The sequence below is a fragment of the Agelaius phoeniceus genome, chromosome 5 (genome assembly GCF_051311805.1).
Source record: "Agelaius phoeniceus isolate bAgePho1 chromosome 5, bAgePho1.hap1, whole genome shotgun sequence".
Classification (NCBI taxonomy): domain Eukaryota; kingdom Metazoa; phylum Chordata; class Aves; order Passeriformes; family Icteridae; genus Agelaius; species Agelaius phoeniceus.
Genome location: NC_135269.1, coordinates 58,510,663 through 58,524,252, shown reverse-complemented (window position 1 = coordinate 58,524,252; position 13,590 = coordinate 58,510,663). Strand labels below are relative to the sequence as shown.

At 38.5% G+C, this 13,590-nt stretch overlaps 1 protein-coding gene across 4 annotated transcripts in view; it reads left to right on the top strand.

Moving 5' to 3' along the window:
* Positions 1–13,590, top strand: part of KIF21A (kinesin family member 21A) — an 86,928-nt gene that overhangs the window by 71,138 nt on the left and 2,200 nt on the right. For 3 of the 4 annotated variants that reach the window (XM_054631723.2, XM_054631717.2, XM_054631719.2), the window contains 7 exons: positions 756–794; positions 2,772–2,908; positions 5,248–5,428; positions 5,775–5,939; positions 6,638–6,755; positions 9,614–9,784; positions 12,579–12,778. In XM_054631723.2, the coding sequence (XP_054487698.2) occupies positions 756–794; positions 2,772–2,908; positions 5,248–5,428; positions 5,775–5,939; positions 6,638–6,755; positions 9,614–9,784; positions 12,579–12,778 (1,011 nt within the window). The remainder of the gene's footprint in view (positions 1–755; positions 795–2,771; positions 2,909–5,247; positions 5,429–5,774; positions 5,940–6,637; positions 6,756–9,613; positions 9,785–12,578; positions 12,779–13,590) is intronic. The other variant, XM_054631721.2, reaches the window with a different exon arrangement.

The following is a 13,590-nucleotide window of genomic DNA, read 5'->3' as shown; positions in this document are numbered from 1 at the left end:
CTTTCAGTAACTGTGCTTGTGACTTCCTTATCTTAGCTTACCGTTCTTATTGCTAACTCCCACCAAACCCTTTTCGTTTTCTCTGACCTGACTTTGAAGTCAAGTAGAAACTGCTGAATCTGTCTGAGTTGAAAATGGGCATCTTAAGATGTACTGAAAATCATCATGTCTTGGGAAAATATTGTCTTGTATGTCTTCTTGGTTTTTATTTTTAAACATTTTTTGAAATGAGAGGTGAAGGATTTTGAACTCAGCATGGCTTGCAAATTGCTGTATTTATTTGAGTGAGTTATCATATTTAACATTTATGTGTCTTTTACTAATATTTTGCATGTCTCTTCTACACTTAGCAGGCATTGATGTTCAAAGTATTTTTTTTCTTTTGATATTCTCAACAAGCATCTTATGGAGGTTAACCTGTGCATCTATCTTCTCCTTTTAAGCTTTTGCCTTTACTTCTCTAAGAAAATGTTGGGGAAATAAGAAATGGCTCAGCTGCTGTTACTCATCTTCTGGAGCTGAAACAGTCTACTGTAACTTACTGCTGAGAGTGATATTTTAAGATAATTATTTTTTCCCCCCCTACCCCCCATATCATCATTGGTTTGAGATATACCTTGAGCAATGCTGCATAATGTTTATGGATTTGCATTGCTTTTCTGAGTTGGCCATGCTGTTGTGTGTTCTCATGTGGAGGCGTTCTTTGCTGATACCTATATTCTTTCTCCTCACAATTCCACCACTGTTGATTGTAGGTCTGATGAAAGTGATTCCTCTCTGTCGGAGGTACAAAGGTACTCTCTCTTTCTCTTTTCTGTTTTCTTGGCATCTCACATCAAAGTTATTCCAGTTCTTAAGGCATTTTATTCTGTTGCATGATTTTTCCTGATACCTGTGCATTGTTTCTCTTGCCTTTGCTGGAACTTGAAATATCTGAGATTTGGGTCAAGCATGTCTCCCCCTCTCCTTTTTTAGGGTATTCTTTTATCATTGTTGAGCATGTCAGGTGTTTTAATTATAATTGAAGTATGGTGTAAACATTTCCTGAGGCACATTGTTTCTCTCTTTGTTTTCTTAAAAAAAAATAGGAGCAGACATTTTATTATGTTTTATTTACTTATTTCCTTATTTTTGTTTTTCTTTTTCCGTTGTATGCTTTGATCACTAAAAACGAAATCCTAGTGTAAATAAAAATGAGTAGTTTTTATTACTTCTTTCTGAGACAATGCACAGTGGCTTAAGAGATCAAAGAAATGTTGCTACTTGTGTCCCTGGGGGTTAGGATTTTGGTACTCAATGAAATATTTGTTTATCTAGAGAAGGGCAGTCAAATAACTGCTAATAATGTAATGGTAGCTTTGGCTGGTCATTGTAGCACTTGTAGTGATTTTTGTCTGTTTTTAGAACACTGCATATAGGTAGATAAATAGCTCCAGGACATGTGTTTTACTTGGCTTTCTCCTGGGTGAGAAGAGCAGGAGGAATAACTCAGTTCAGAGGCAGCATGATCCAACAGGGACTACTACAGAGAAAATCATGTTAGTTTAGTGTGATGCTGGAAAACAAAAGCAGAGAGACCTAAATTAATTAAAAAGCAAATTGTTCCTGTTTTCTTGAAAACATAAAACAGTGCAGATGAAAGGTGAATGCCTTTCCAAAATGAGGAAGATAATGTTACACAATTTAAGATGCTATTAATATTAGTAAAATCTAAAGAAGGATTGCTGAGGAGTAATGAATTATATGAGTGAAGATGTCCCGAACTGTAAAAATGTTTAAAATCATAATTTTAATGTACTAGATAAACGAACCAGCTGTCACAAAGTTAGCTTGTATGATAAAGGACTTTTCCTTTCTATAGCAAACTTCTGGACAATATTACTAATTTTTTAGATTTTCCTAAAGGATCTGATAGTTTTTGTTTTGTTTTGATGAGATAGGGCTATGGTTTAGTTCCTTTTCATCACAGCTATGTGTGTGATTCCCAAAAGAGCATGACAGTGAGTCTTAACTGCAAGCTGGCCAGATCACAGTGTTGCATGTTTTGGGCATCACCTTGAGGCTTTTCTACACTTCACAGAAATAAAGGGGTCTGTATGCGTGCAATTGTATGCATGGGATTTTAGACAGCTAGTAATTTTTGTTTGGTAAAGAATTGTGAGGTGTTTATTTCAGGCAAGTTAGTCTTTTGGCATCACCACAGAATTAGCTGAAAGTGCCAGGAAGATTCCTCTGGGGTGTCAGCATTCCAGTCATCCTCCCTTTTAGCCATTTGAGCCGTGAGCATGTTGTTGGGTACAGGGTCCAGTGGGAGCCTTTTCAGACACAGAAGTTAACTCCAGTTCTCTGTGTCTGCCCATAGAAATCAGATGATGTGAAATGCATGCTGCGTTTGGAATTGGCACTGCACATTACATTTGCTCCATTTTTCAGAGCTGTTTATGCTGTTTAGATGGTTGATCTTGGGCATACAGAAGCTTTAAGTGTCCTGGTTTGTTCAGCATTATGCAGACTTTGCAATGTACCCAGCATTTAGCATCTTGTTGTCTTTTCATTTGTTTGGTTTTTATGTGATTTTCTTTAACTGATAGGCCAGAGTTGACATGTGTTGAGGCTAAATAGTGAAAGTCCTTACATAGTTTATGAAAGGCATTCAGCCGTTCTGCCCTCACATCTAAGAACTAGGTTAATTTTTTTTCCCTACATGCAAGTAAATTAGCTTTATCTGTGTCTATTACTGTGCCCAACTCACATTCCTTTTTTTTCTTTAGGGGGATAATTAACCCATTTCCTGCTTCAAAAGGCATCCGATCGTCCCCACTTCAGTGTATCTACACAGCTGAGGGACATATCAAGGCTGTGCTTTGTGTTGATGCAACTGATGATCTTCTCTTCACTGGATCTAAAGGTTGGGCAAGCTCTTTGTACCTCTGCTGTCTACAGAGGCTGCTTTGACAACTTGGGGTGTTGTGAAATTCTTAATTTGTGCTTAGTGGTGTAAACACAGTGGAAAATTCTAAGGGTCTGTTTCTCAACATAAGCTGAAGATGGATTTACAGTAATTATCTACAGGTTTCTAACTCCAATGTGTAGTATTTGGCTGCTTATTTGTAGTGGAAAACTACAAAAAGCAGTAACATTAACACTTGTTGAGTGATAAGATGGAAGCTGTCATGGTAGCATGCAAACACATGACATGCAATGCAAATAGCTTCAGGTAAGGGTGGAGGTGGGAATTCGGACATGTTTGGCTCTACTGCACAGAGTTTGAATACCCTTCATGCCATAGTTGGTTTTTTGAGCTATCTTCATCTGAGGGTGTCTTCTGCTTCCTCTGTGCATCTCATTTCCTATCCTTTGTTGTTATGAGAACTGCATGGCAGTTGTGGGAGGTCCTGGAATTTTAGTAACCTCTAAGTTCCTTACTGGATGGTGCAGTTGCTCTATAGGCTTCTCAAACTGACAGAAGCAGTGTTTTGAAGAGAACATTTTCCTCCTGTTTGTAATGAATTTCCAGTATCATTGCTCAGTTTGGCCTAAAGATACCACCAGAGGCCACCAGAGCTCAATGATTTCTTTTCACAAACACCTATTTTAATATAAAAGACTTGTTATATTCTTAGTTGTGCAGCTGAAACTATGGCAGACTCTTTTTTTTTTTTTTTTCTGAAAGTATCAATGCTAACAGGAATTAGAGTAGCTGGGAAGAAATTAACAGCTCTTGACAGGGAGACTCTCCTTTTAACTAGTTCATATAATGAATAAACCTTGAAATTTCAGGACATCCCTTTTATCCCAGTATTAGCATAGTTGACAACCCCATCAGATGCAAGTCTTCCACTGCTAATAGTCAGTTATGGATTCCATAGCTATTCTACTAGCTGGCTGTTAAAAATACCAAATCACACACTTTGAGTGAGTTGGCAAACTTTTGATCTTGCAGGTTTTAAGCCAACATTTTAACATTTGTACAAGAATACAAAGTTGCAAAAAAGGACATTGATTTAGATTTTGTAAATAATACTTAGTTAATTTCTGTTGAGATTTTAAATTTAGTGGCTATGTGAGGGAAAAATGGCATGTTTTAAAATTTTATTTTACATCTAGATTTGTATTCTAAAGATTTAGTAGTTTGTTTGGTTTTTTTTAATGGATGATTGCAGATGTTGCAAATATTTACCTTTTTGAAGTCATATCCTAGCTTCTTAAACTTATGGGAAAATTTTTTCTCTATATATTTTTTGAGGGGAGTTTACCAAGTATGCTTTTACTCAAGAGTGTAGACAGTTGTTTAATTAAATAAAGTTAAATCTTTTGGAAATGGTTGCTGAAGCAGAAAGTCTTGGCTCACTGACATCAGATAATACTTGCAGACAAATTCAGAAATGCCAGTAAGCTCTCATGTCCACAGCAGATCTTTGATCTTGGTAGTTGGTGTTTTAAAGTGGCAGACAGGTCTTGCTATACTTACCTTCATGCTATCATAACTGGAGTCTATACATGAAGCTTTCTCTTCATCCTTCCAGTACTTATTTCAGTATAAATGTGTATCTAAAATACCTGGAGTGATACAGACATGGTGCAGCAAAAAGAGTTTCCTGTTCTTGCCAGTAGTGTTGAAGATTTCTTGAAAACTTCTGTGCATTTGGGATTTTAATACATAAAAGGTTGCAGTATTTAAATTCCTTTGCTATGGAATCAAAACAGTGACTAAAGCACTCTCTGCTGGGACTTTCAGAGGCCCCCAAAACACTGAAGAGTTTGGGTCCCTTCTCACGTTTGTAGTTGTGTTGTGGCAGACAGAACTCAGCCATGCTAAGTCTCAAAACTCGTCCTGAACTATGTTTTTAATAATGAATTATTGAATTAAAAATTGGATTCTTCTTTTCATCTATGATCATCCACACTTTACAGCCTCTAAATTGTCGGCATTTTCACTTCCCTTTAGATTTTAATACCTTTTAAAATGCTTTGGGAGCTAATATGCAGATCTTGAAAGCACATTTAATGATCAACCTTGCTTGGTTTTGATAATAATAGATGGATGCCTATGAGTATTTCTAAAGAACTACTTATTTTAGCTGTGTTTCTATGGTGTCTACAGAAATGGAGGAAAATGTATGAGTGCAAATGAATGAATGTACTTTTTTAAAAATTAACTGAGTTTAGGAAAAGCATGAGATTTTTCATGAGATTTTTTTTTTTTTATTCTTAATATTTTCCCCGTTTTTGTTTGTCTTTATTTAGATCGTACCTGTAAAGTCTGGAATCTGGTAACTGGACAGGAGATTATGTCTTTAGGGGGTCACCCAAATAATGTGGTTTCTGTTAAATATTGCAACTACACAAGCCTGGTCTTCACAGTTTCAACCTCCTATATCAAGGTGTGGGACATCAGAGATTCTGCCAAGTGCATTCGGACATTGACGTGAGTATGCTGAACTTCAGGTGCCAAGCATTCAAATGAGTCTTGATTTTAGATACATTTTATTATATTTAATTCAGTATTGCAGTACAGTGTAATATAAGTACACTGTTGGCAATGTTTCTTTACATGTTCAGGCTAAGTCAGTATGGGACACCAGTAATATATGGGAACACAAAACAATTTGCATATAGAGTTTTATCAGATGTTTAGTATTCATAATTGGCTTATAGCCTTTTTTTGCTCAGTGAAATTAGTTTGTTTCTAGAGAGTATACAAAGTATGGCAAACTAACTGTAGAATTCAGGTTTTTTCTTTTTTTTCCCTTTTTTTCCTTCCTTGTACTCAGGTCTTCAGGCCAGGCTATGCCTGCTGATGTGTGTTCAGGAAGTACTAACAGAACAGTTGCTATCCCAGCTGGAGAGAACCAGATCAATCAAATTGCACTAAATCCAACTGGCACATTCCTCTATGCAGCTGCTGGAAACTCAGTGAGGATGTGGGACCTGAAAAGGTACAGAACACCAGCCAAAGAGAATGTTTTTAGGTGGTTACATGTGCATAGGCAGACACAAAGTTGTGCATATGAAACAGTCAGTGTAGTATTTCTTCTATATGGTAGTGTCCACATCTGGGCAAAATATGGTATCAATTACACATCAGCTAATCCATCTGTTGTGGTTACTGAGATAATGATTTTCTCATGTGTTAAGGTTGTGATGAATCATTTCAGTAAAAGTGACTGGAAAAACACAAGGTTTTGTTTGACAGGCACTACAAAACACACTTTTGTAGAAGTGAGGATGGGAATCCTGACTAGTAATTGTTGATGAGATGATGGAAGCCAGTGGAATATAATATGGGGTTATGATAGCTGCACTATAATTACACTTTTCCAAACAGAACCTGCTCCCAAAGAGTGCATTCAAAATACAGAAAATACTTACGAGGGGATTGATTAATCTTTACTTTAAAATGTTTTAATTTCTATTTTAAGTATTTAATTCCTATATTAAGTAGAGGGGTTTTGTTGTGTTTAATGTAGATTTAATAATTATTCATGCATATGAGCAATAGAGTATAGGTAAACAATAGGATGAGTACTGAAGACACAGGGAAAATGAAACGATCCATTTGTCACAAGCTGTGCTATGGACTCATTTGGATATGTGAAAAATTAACAAATCCTCATTTCTTCTCTTATCCTTAAAGATTTCAGTCTACAGGAAAGCTAACTGGTCACCAGGGTCCTGTTATGTGCCTTACTGTCGATCAGATCTCCAATGGACAAGATCTTATTATCACTGGTTCAAAGGATCATTATATAAAGGTAACTTGGCATATCAGCATGGGATGCAGGCTTCAATAGAAGTGGCTTACAACTACACATTCAAAATGTGATAGCCAAAATGAAAATTATTTCACCAGTCATGGATCATGAATAATATTCAGTCATAATACTTACCACTTCAATGTCTTTTTTGTTTTACTGAGGAAGATGGATGCATGGTTGTCTCCAGTTTACTTTTTTTCTTAATCCCCATTACATTGGATGCCAAGTGTACAAAGTCTTGGAGAAATATTCGTAACACCTGCTTTTAGGTAACATTTAGCTCTTTATCTTAAGTCAGTGCCTCTGTTTTGGAGTGCAGACCTAATTGTTTCAGCAGAGACAACCCTATGTGTTGCTCACGTAAGAGAGTCCAGGGTTTAGCCCAGGCTCGTTCTGAAGTGGGGAAGACAGCAAGGTCAGCACTTCTCAGGCAAGGTGGCCAATATACTTTTCTGTTTCTTGGAGTTGTGATTAATTTACTCTAGGATGTGGAATCTGGTTTTTTGGGAGGAGGGTGTTGGGTTTTTTTTGTTGTTTTCTTTTGTTTGTTTTGTTTTTGTTTGTTTGTTGGTTGGTTGGTTTGTTTTTTTTTTTGTCTCACCTCAGCCAGTGGCTATTCAAACCCACAAGCTCCTGTTTCTCAGGGCTACACCCACATCACCAGACTTAATAAATTGTAGATTGTCATGTAAAGGTGACCTTCACACTGCAAAGAATGTGTGATACATGAGGCCAAAGAGAATGGGCAGGAAACCCCAGCTTGTTATGAGGGGATACTCTTTATTCTGTTCTTCTCGCACACTGTAGAGAGTGTATGAACACAGCTGGGGTGGAGCAGGATCCAGAGTCTGTGTGAGCTTTCTCACTGAGCTAGGCTTTCATTTTTTCGTATTATTCTGCAATTCTTGGATGCTTGGCTGGGCACTGTGCCAGATGCAAAAAACTGCCAGGGAGGTTGGACAGTTTGGGCTGTGGATTTGAATCCTATCAGCAGTGTCCCTATGGTTAGAGGCCAGGGGATTCTTGGGCAATGGGGAGACAGAGGCAGACACTCTGAGAATTACTTCTCTGCACAGTTCAGAATATTGGTTTAGTTATGAGCTGCCATCCTGGCATAGTAATGAGGGAGGGACCTCAGTGGGAACAACAGGGTGGCGTCATGTAATGCAAGTTTGTCTTGCTGTGAGCTCCTGTGAAAAGCAAGGATGTGGGAGGGCTTTTGGAAAACAAAGCTGTCAACAGGCAGAGAAGTTTATCTGTCCTTCCTTTCTGTGGCCAGGCTACATAAATCCTCCTAAGTCTGCCTGCCTCTTGACTTACGCCACTACAATGTCCACTACAATGTTTCAGCCATTTCTGTGTGCTTCAGAGTAGTGTGTGTTCTCCAAAGTGAATGCCTCCAGAATTCTCAAGCTACTTTGGATAGTATAAATGATCTATATGTTCAGCTGTCTATGAATTCTCAATGCTTCCATTAAGCATGGAAAAGAGGAGGTTATGTGGAGACCTCATAACTTTCCATTATCAGAAGGGGGCTTTCAGGGAAGCCAGAGAGGGACTCTTCATCAGGAACTGTAGTGACAGAGCAAGGAGTAATGGGCACAGATGGAAAAAGGGGAAATTTAGGTTATGATATTAACATGAAATTCTTCACTGTGTAGGTGGTGAGACACTGAAACAGGTTGCCCACTGAGGTTGTGGCTGCCCCAATGCTGGCAGTAATCAAAGCCAGGCTGGATAAGGCCTTGAGCAGCCTGGTATACTGGGAGGTGTCCCTAGTACCAAAGAGGGTTTGGGAGTACATGATCTTTAAGGTCCATTTTAAACCCATAACAATCTGTGGTTCTCTGCATGGGTAGGTCTGTTGGGCTACCAGGCCTGGTGACAGATACTGTCATGTCACAGGAAACTACTGTCTTGTCTACTGAGTCAGTAATATTAGTCATCTCTAGGTACCTGATTTTTCTGGTTTATCACTGAATTTTTTGTTACAGTTGGAACTGATGCATGTTAATTGAATGTGGTAACGTATTTTAACATACCTTTAGCTCACAAGGTATTATTTTACACTACCAAGCTCTCCCTTTTCTACTGTCAAGTTTATTCATTCTAAAAGGCCAATAAAGAGCAAATAATAGAGGATAAAGTTTGACATTTTCTTGTGAAACAGAGCTGGTGGTTTAAAAAGTTACAGCTCATCTGTTCTTTCAGCTCAGTCTCACTGGGTGAGTTCTGGTTCCCTACAATGCAAAATGAATCAGATTTGCTTACACTGCAGCTCTAGCAACAAAAACCTGATGGGATTGATTATGGCTTAAATTGTTAAAGCAACCTTTCTTAAAGAGTTTAACACCCCATTCTTGGAGCACAGACAAGGAGAGAGGTGTGTCTAGTACATGAAAAGCATCAGTATGTAATAGTATGTAACCCTTACCAAAACAACTTGTCCAGAAAAGCATATTAATGCCTCTTTCTGAAGCAACTTAGCTGTGCAATTCTCCCAGAGTGAGTTATGTTTTCCAAACTCACCCATGAGCTTTGTTTCTCTAGCCCACCACACAGGGTACATATGGGCCCTTCCTGTGAAGCTGCTGTGTATATGATATTCAAGTAGTAGTAATTCTTCCCAGAGCAGTCTTCTCTGAAGTCAGTGGAGTATTCCCACTTCAGGCAAGAGGTGGAAGGGGGGAGAAAGGAGTGGTTCTGGTAGATAAATTCTGTCAAATATACATCATGATACTGTGGCCTGTAACAAGACTGTAAAAAGTTTTTTCCCTGAAGTTGTTTGCTGCATGACTTTCAAGCAGGTTAGATGGCAGAAAATTTCATATAACATATTGTATTATTTATTTTAGATGTTTGATGTGACTGAAGGGGCTCTTGGAAGCGTGAGTCCTACACACAATTTTGAACCTCCTCATTATGATGGCATTGAAGCACTTGCTATTATGGGAGATAACCTTTTTAGTGGCTCAAGAGATAATGGAATTAAGAAATGGGATTTGTCTCAAAAAGATCTTCTTCAGGTAATGAAAAAATCATGCAGCTGCTGTGACAGTCACGCTGTAGAACTGTTTTCAGGCTCTATAAATGTTCAGGCTCATACAATGACTATTCACATAGACACTGGTGCTTTTAATAGGGAAGGCATAGAGCACTGACTAAGAAAGAAATCAATAATGTACTTGATCTTTACATGCAGTTGCTTTTCTCTTCTGTGCATGTAGCATCAGGAAATTCTGGTGAAGTGGTTATCCTGTTTTAGCTCTGAGTACATGGGGGTTGTTTTTCTGCTTCAGAATAAAAGCAGCATTTGCCTCATCTGTGACTGGAATCACTGGATACTTGTCTTTGACAAGTTAGTAAAGTTTGGATTGGGAACTCATTAATGAAAAACAATACTTTAGATCAGGCTACAAAATATTTCCTTGTGAAGAGGTTTTACAGCCTATCTCACTCCACCCAGTCTTAGACCTTAGATCATCTCCTTATACAGTGCAGGTGTTATGTTCTGTATACAACACACTCACAATAACACTTGCTGTCAGAACACGTTTGCTGTATGTTTTTCCTTATGTAAAAAGGAAAAAAAGGGAGTGGGTGTAAAAGGACCTCAAGTCCAGGGAAATTGCAATTTGTTTGGCATGAAGAACTTTGCTTTTTGCCTACCTGCTATAAGCTGGTCTGTTCTTCTAGGGCTTATGAGAGGTTCTTGAGATATAGTTGTGATTATTTAACCTGAGACTGACCAAGAACTGGAAGGCAGAAAAACAAATACCAGAAGAGAGTGCTGGTTTTGCAGTAAGTTTTACAGAAAGGAGGAGCATGCATTTAATATGTAGACTGATAGCAAGGAAACAAATAAAATTTTAAAGTATTGGGACATGAGAAAATAATGGACTAGCTACTTTAAAAAGAAAATTTATATATGGGCATAATTAGTATTCCATAAATATATAAACTTTCTTGACTTTCATTCAAAATCATCCAGTTCAGTGCCAGTTCCTTTTCAGAATACTACAAAGACTTTGCAGTTAAAATAAGGATTCATAAATTTGGCATCTTACAGAAAATCTTCACTTGCCCATATTGGGACATCTGCCCTCACATCTCTCTGTCCAGAAAAATGTGCTAAGGATCTTGTACCAAAATCATAGGGACTGGAAAGATTTTGTTTTCTCAGAGTGACTTCATTAAAATTTTAAGGAGTGTCTTCACTCTTGCATTTTAGGCTCATTAAAAAATTATGCAATATGCATTTTTGCTATTGCAATTAATTTAACATCAGAAAGAATACAGGATCAGGGGTGAATAAGTATGTAAATTGGACTAGTTATATCACTTTCCTTGTTTTCCTTTTGGTATATGGGCATGATTCTCTACCTTGCCTTCCCCTGTTTGTTGGTTTGAAAATTAGAACTTGAAAAGAATAATCTCACACTTCTTTCTTTTCATTTCTATAAAATGCTGAATGTTTTTCAATGAGGTGAGACTGAAGCATTTGACAGAATAGAAGTATTTTTTATTAATTGTCTTTTATAGGGAATGAGAAATGCTGTTGCTTTGCTAATCATGTGATAATTCAGAGTGGAAGGGCCCACTGGAGGTCACACAATGTAAAGTTGTCCTGCTGGTTCAAGCAAGGCCAACTTTGTAGTTAGGTCTGGTTTCTCAAGGCCTTGCCCAGCTGAGTTTTCAAAACCTCCAAGGTTGCAGACTGAACAGCTGCTCTCCTTTATCTACCCAGCAACCAAACCCTGAAACAGAGCCAAGCTGCTTTACAGCAGAAATGCTAATGTTGCATCAGAGGTTCTGGTTTGGCATACACATGTTGACCAGGTTTGATCCTCTGTAATTAATGAAAATCCCTTAACAAGCATGCTATTCAAAAGAATTTGGAGATCATCTGCTTCACTTGGTGTTGCACATCCCAAGTCACAAAACCCTGCTGTGACAGAATTGGGATTTATAAGAACCACAACCACCCCACCTGCCTGCCATTCCCAGTTTCATGGAGTGCTGCAGACTCAGATTACCAGTGCTGTTGTAGCTGTGTATGTTATAAATGAAACACCAAGGTAAGTTCCTAGAAAGCTGAATGTACTCCATTATGAGCAATGCAGCAAGGCAAAGCAATTCTTACCAAACTGAACTAGAGAAAAGCTACATTTGGTATCCCCAAAAGACAGCAAATTTTGGCTATTATTTCCCCATATTTTTGTTTTTCCCCGTGTATTTATTTGTGAGAACAACAAAAGGATGTGGTTCTCAGCTGGTCTGTGCAGCATTTTGCTTTCTGAATGAGAACTAAAATGCTAGTGTCCTTCCTCAATAAAGAATTAATGTGTTTCTGTGAAGTGCAACATCACAAAATCAATGTATAATGTTAGTAGGAAAAGAGGAAAGAAAGAAGGCAAACACAGCTTCTGTCCTCCTGGTGTATTTTTGTGCAGTTCTTTGGATTTTCTTTTTATGTGTTTTATAGCAGTTATAGAGACTTGAAACATATACAGAGACCATATGTTCAAAAATGCATTAGAAAACATGCAGACTTTGCATTATCCTAAACTGATTTCTGTTCCACATTAGGTCAATTGTGCATATTAGATTTTCTTCTTGTTTTGCAGTATTATTTCACAAAAATACTCTTGGAAGTTAGCACTGTCCTTGCTCTAAAGGTGCAGAATCCACCCAGAGCCACGTAGCAAAACTGCTGCAGGACAAGGAATCAGGCTTACAACTTGGGATTTTTCCACTTCTGTGCTTGTTCCTCTGGAATGTTCTGCAGCCTGTGAGACTTGTGTGCCTTCTCTCTTTCAGCAAATCCCCAATGCTCATAAGGACTGGGTTTGTGCTCTTGGCCTGGTGCCCGGGGTGCCAGTTCTGCTCAGCGGCTGCAGGGGAGGCACCCTCAAGCTCTGGAACGTGGACACCTTTGCACCGATTGGGGAGATGAAGGGACATGACAGCCCAATAAATGCCATCTGCACCAACTCCAGCCAGATTTTTACAGCAGCAGAGTGAGTTCTTCTCCATGCATCTTTCTTTTCTGTGTCTCCTGCTAGAATTCTGTCCACGCACATGTGTTTAGGACATGTGTAACTCACTTCATAGAAAGCATCAGGAGACCTTGTCCAGTCCATGCCCCTCAGTGCTAATATCTATCACAGCCATCCCCAAAGTGGGGTGCTTGCACCCCAGAGAATGCACAACATGACCTGCTGGGGTGCTGGAATAAATGATCAGAACTCAGTGGTATGTGTATATAATTAATAAATATACACAGCAGTGTGGGCTTAAAAAAATTTAGTGGTAGAGGTGCATGATCAAAAGAAGTTTGGAGACCACTGATCTACAGGATGGCAGGTAGAATTTGGCAGTACTTGAGAACTTGATAAGCTTGTCTCTACAGTTGGACTATTTCCTGGTAAAACTCATTCCTTGTGCAAATTCTCCTAAAAGCCATGGCACATGGCTGTTGGTTTGTGCTTGGTTTAAGTGCTGGCATACAGCAGAAGTTTTGCAAGCCATCCTACTGTCCTGTAAACAACTCGATTTGAATATTTGTTTGCTCAGTAAAAGTGAGCAAATTGAGGACCTGAAACTCAGGGGAATTGACCAAGAAAAGTACCTTGTTATGGAAAATATGCAGGAGATGGCAACAGAGCTCTTTGTGGTGTAGTCTGAGCACAGGAGCTGTGAAAAAGGATGTGTTGCATTCTTGTGCCAATTGTGGAAGCTTCTGGCCTTCTGAATTACAAGCAGGTCTTTCTGAATCATAGCAGAATTTCAAAATTGCCAAGTTTTCATATTTGGTGGTCAGGTTTTATGT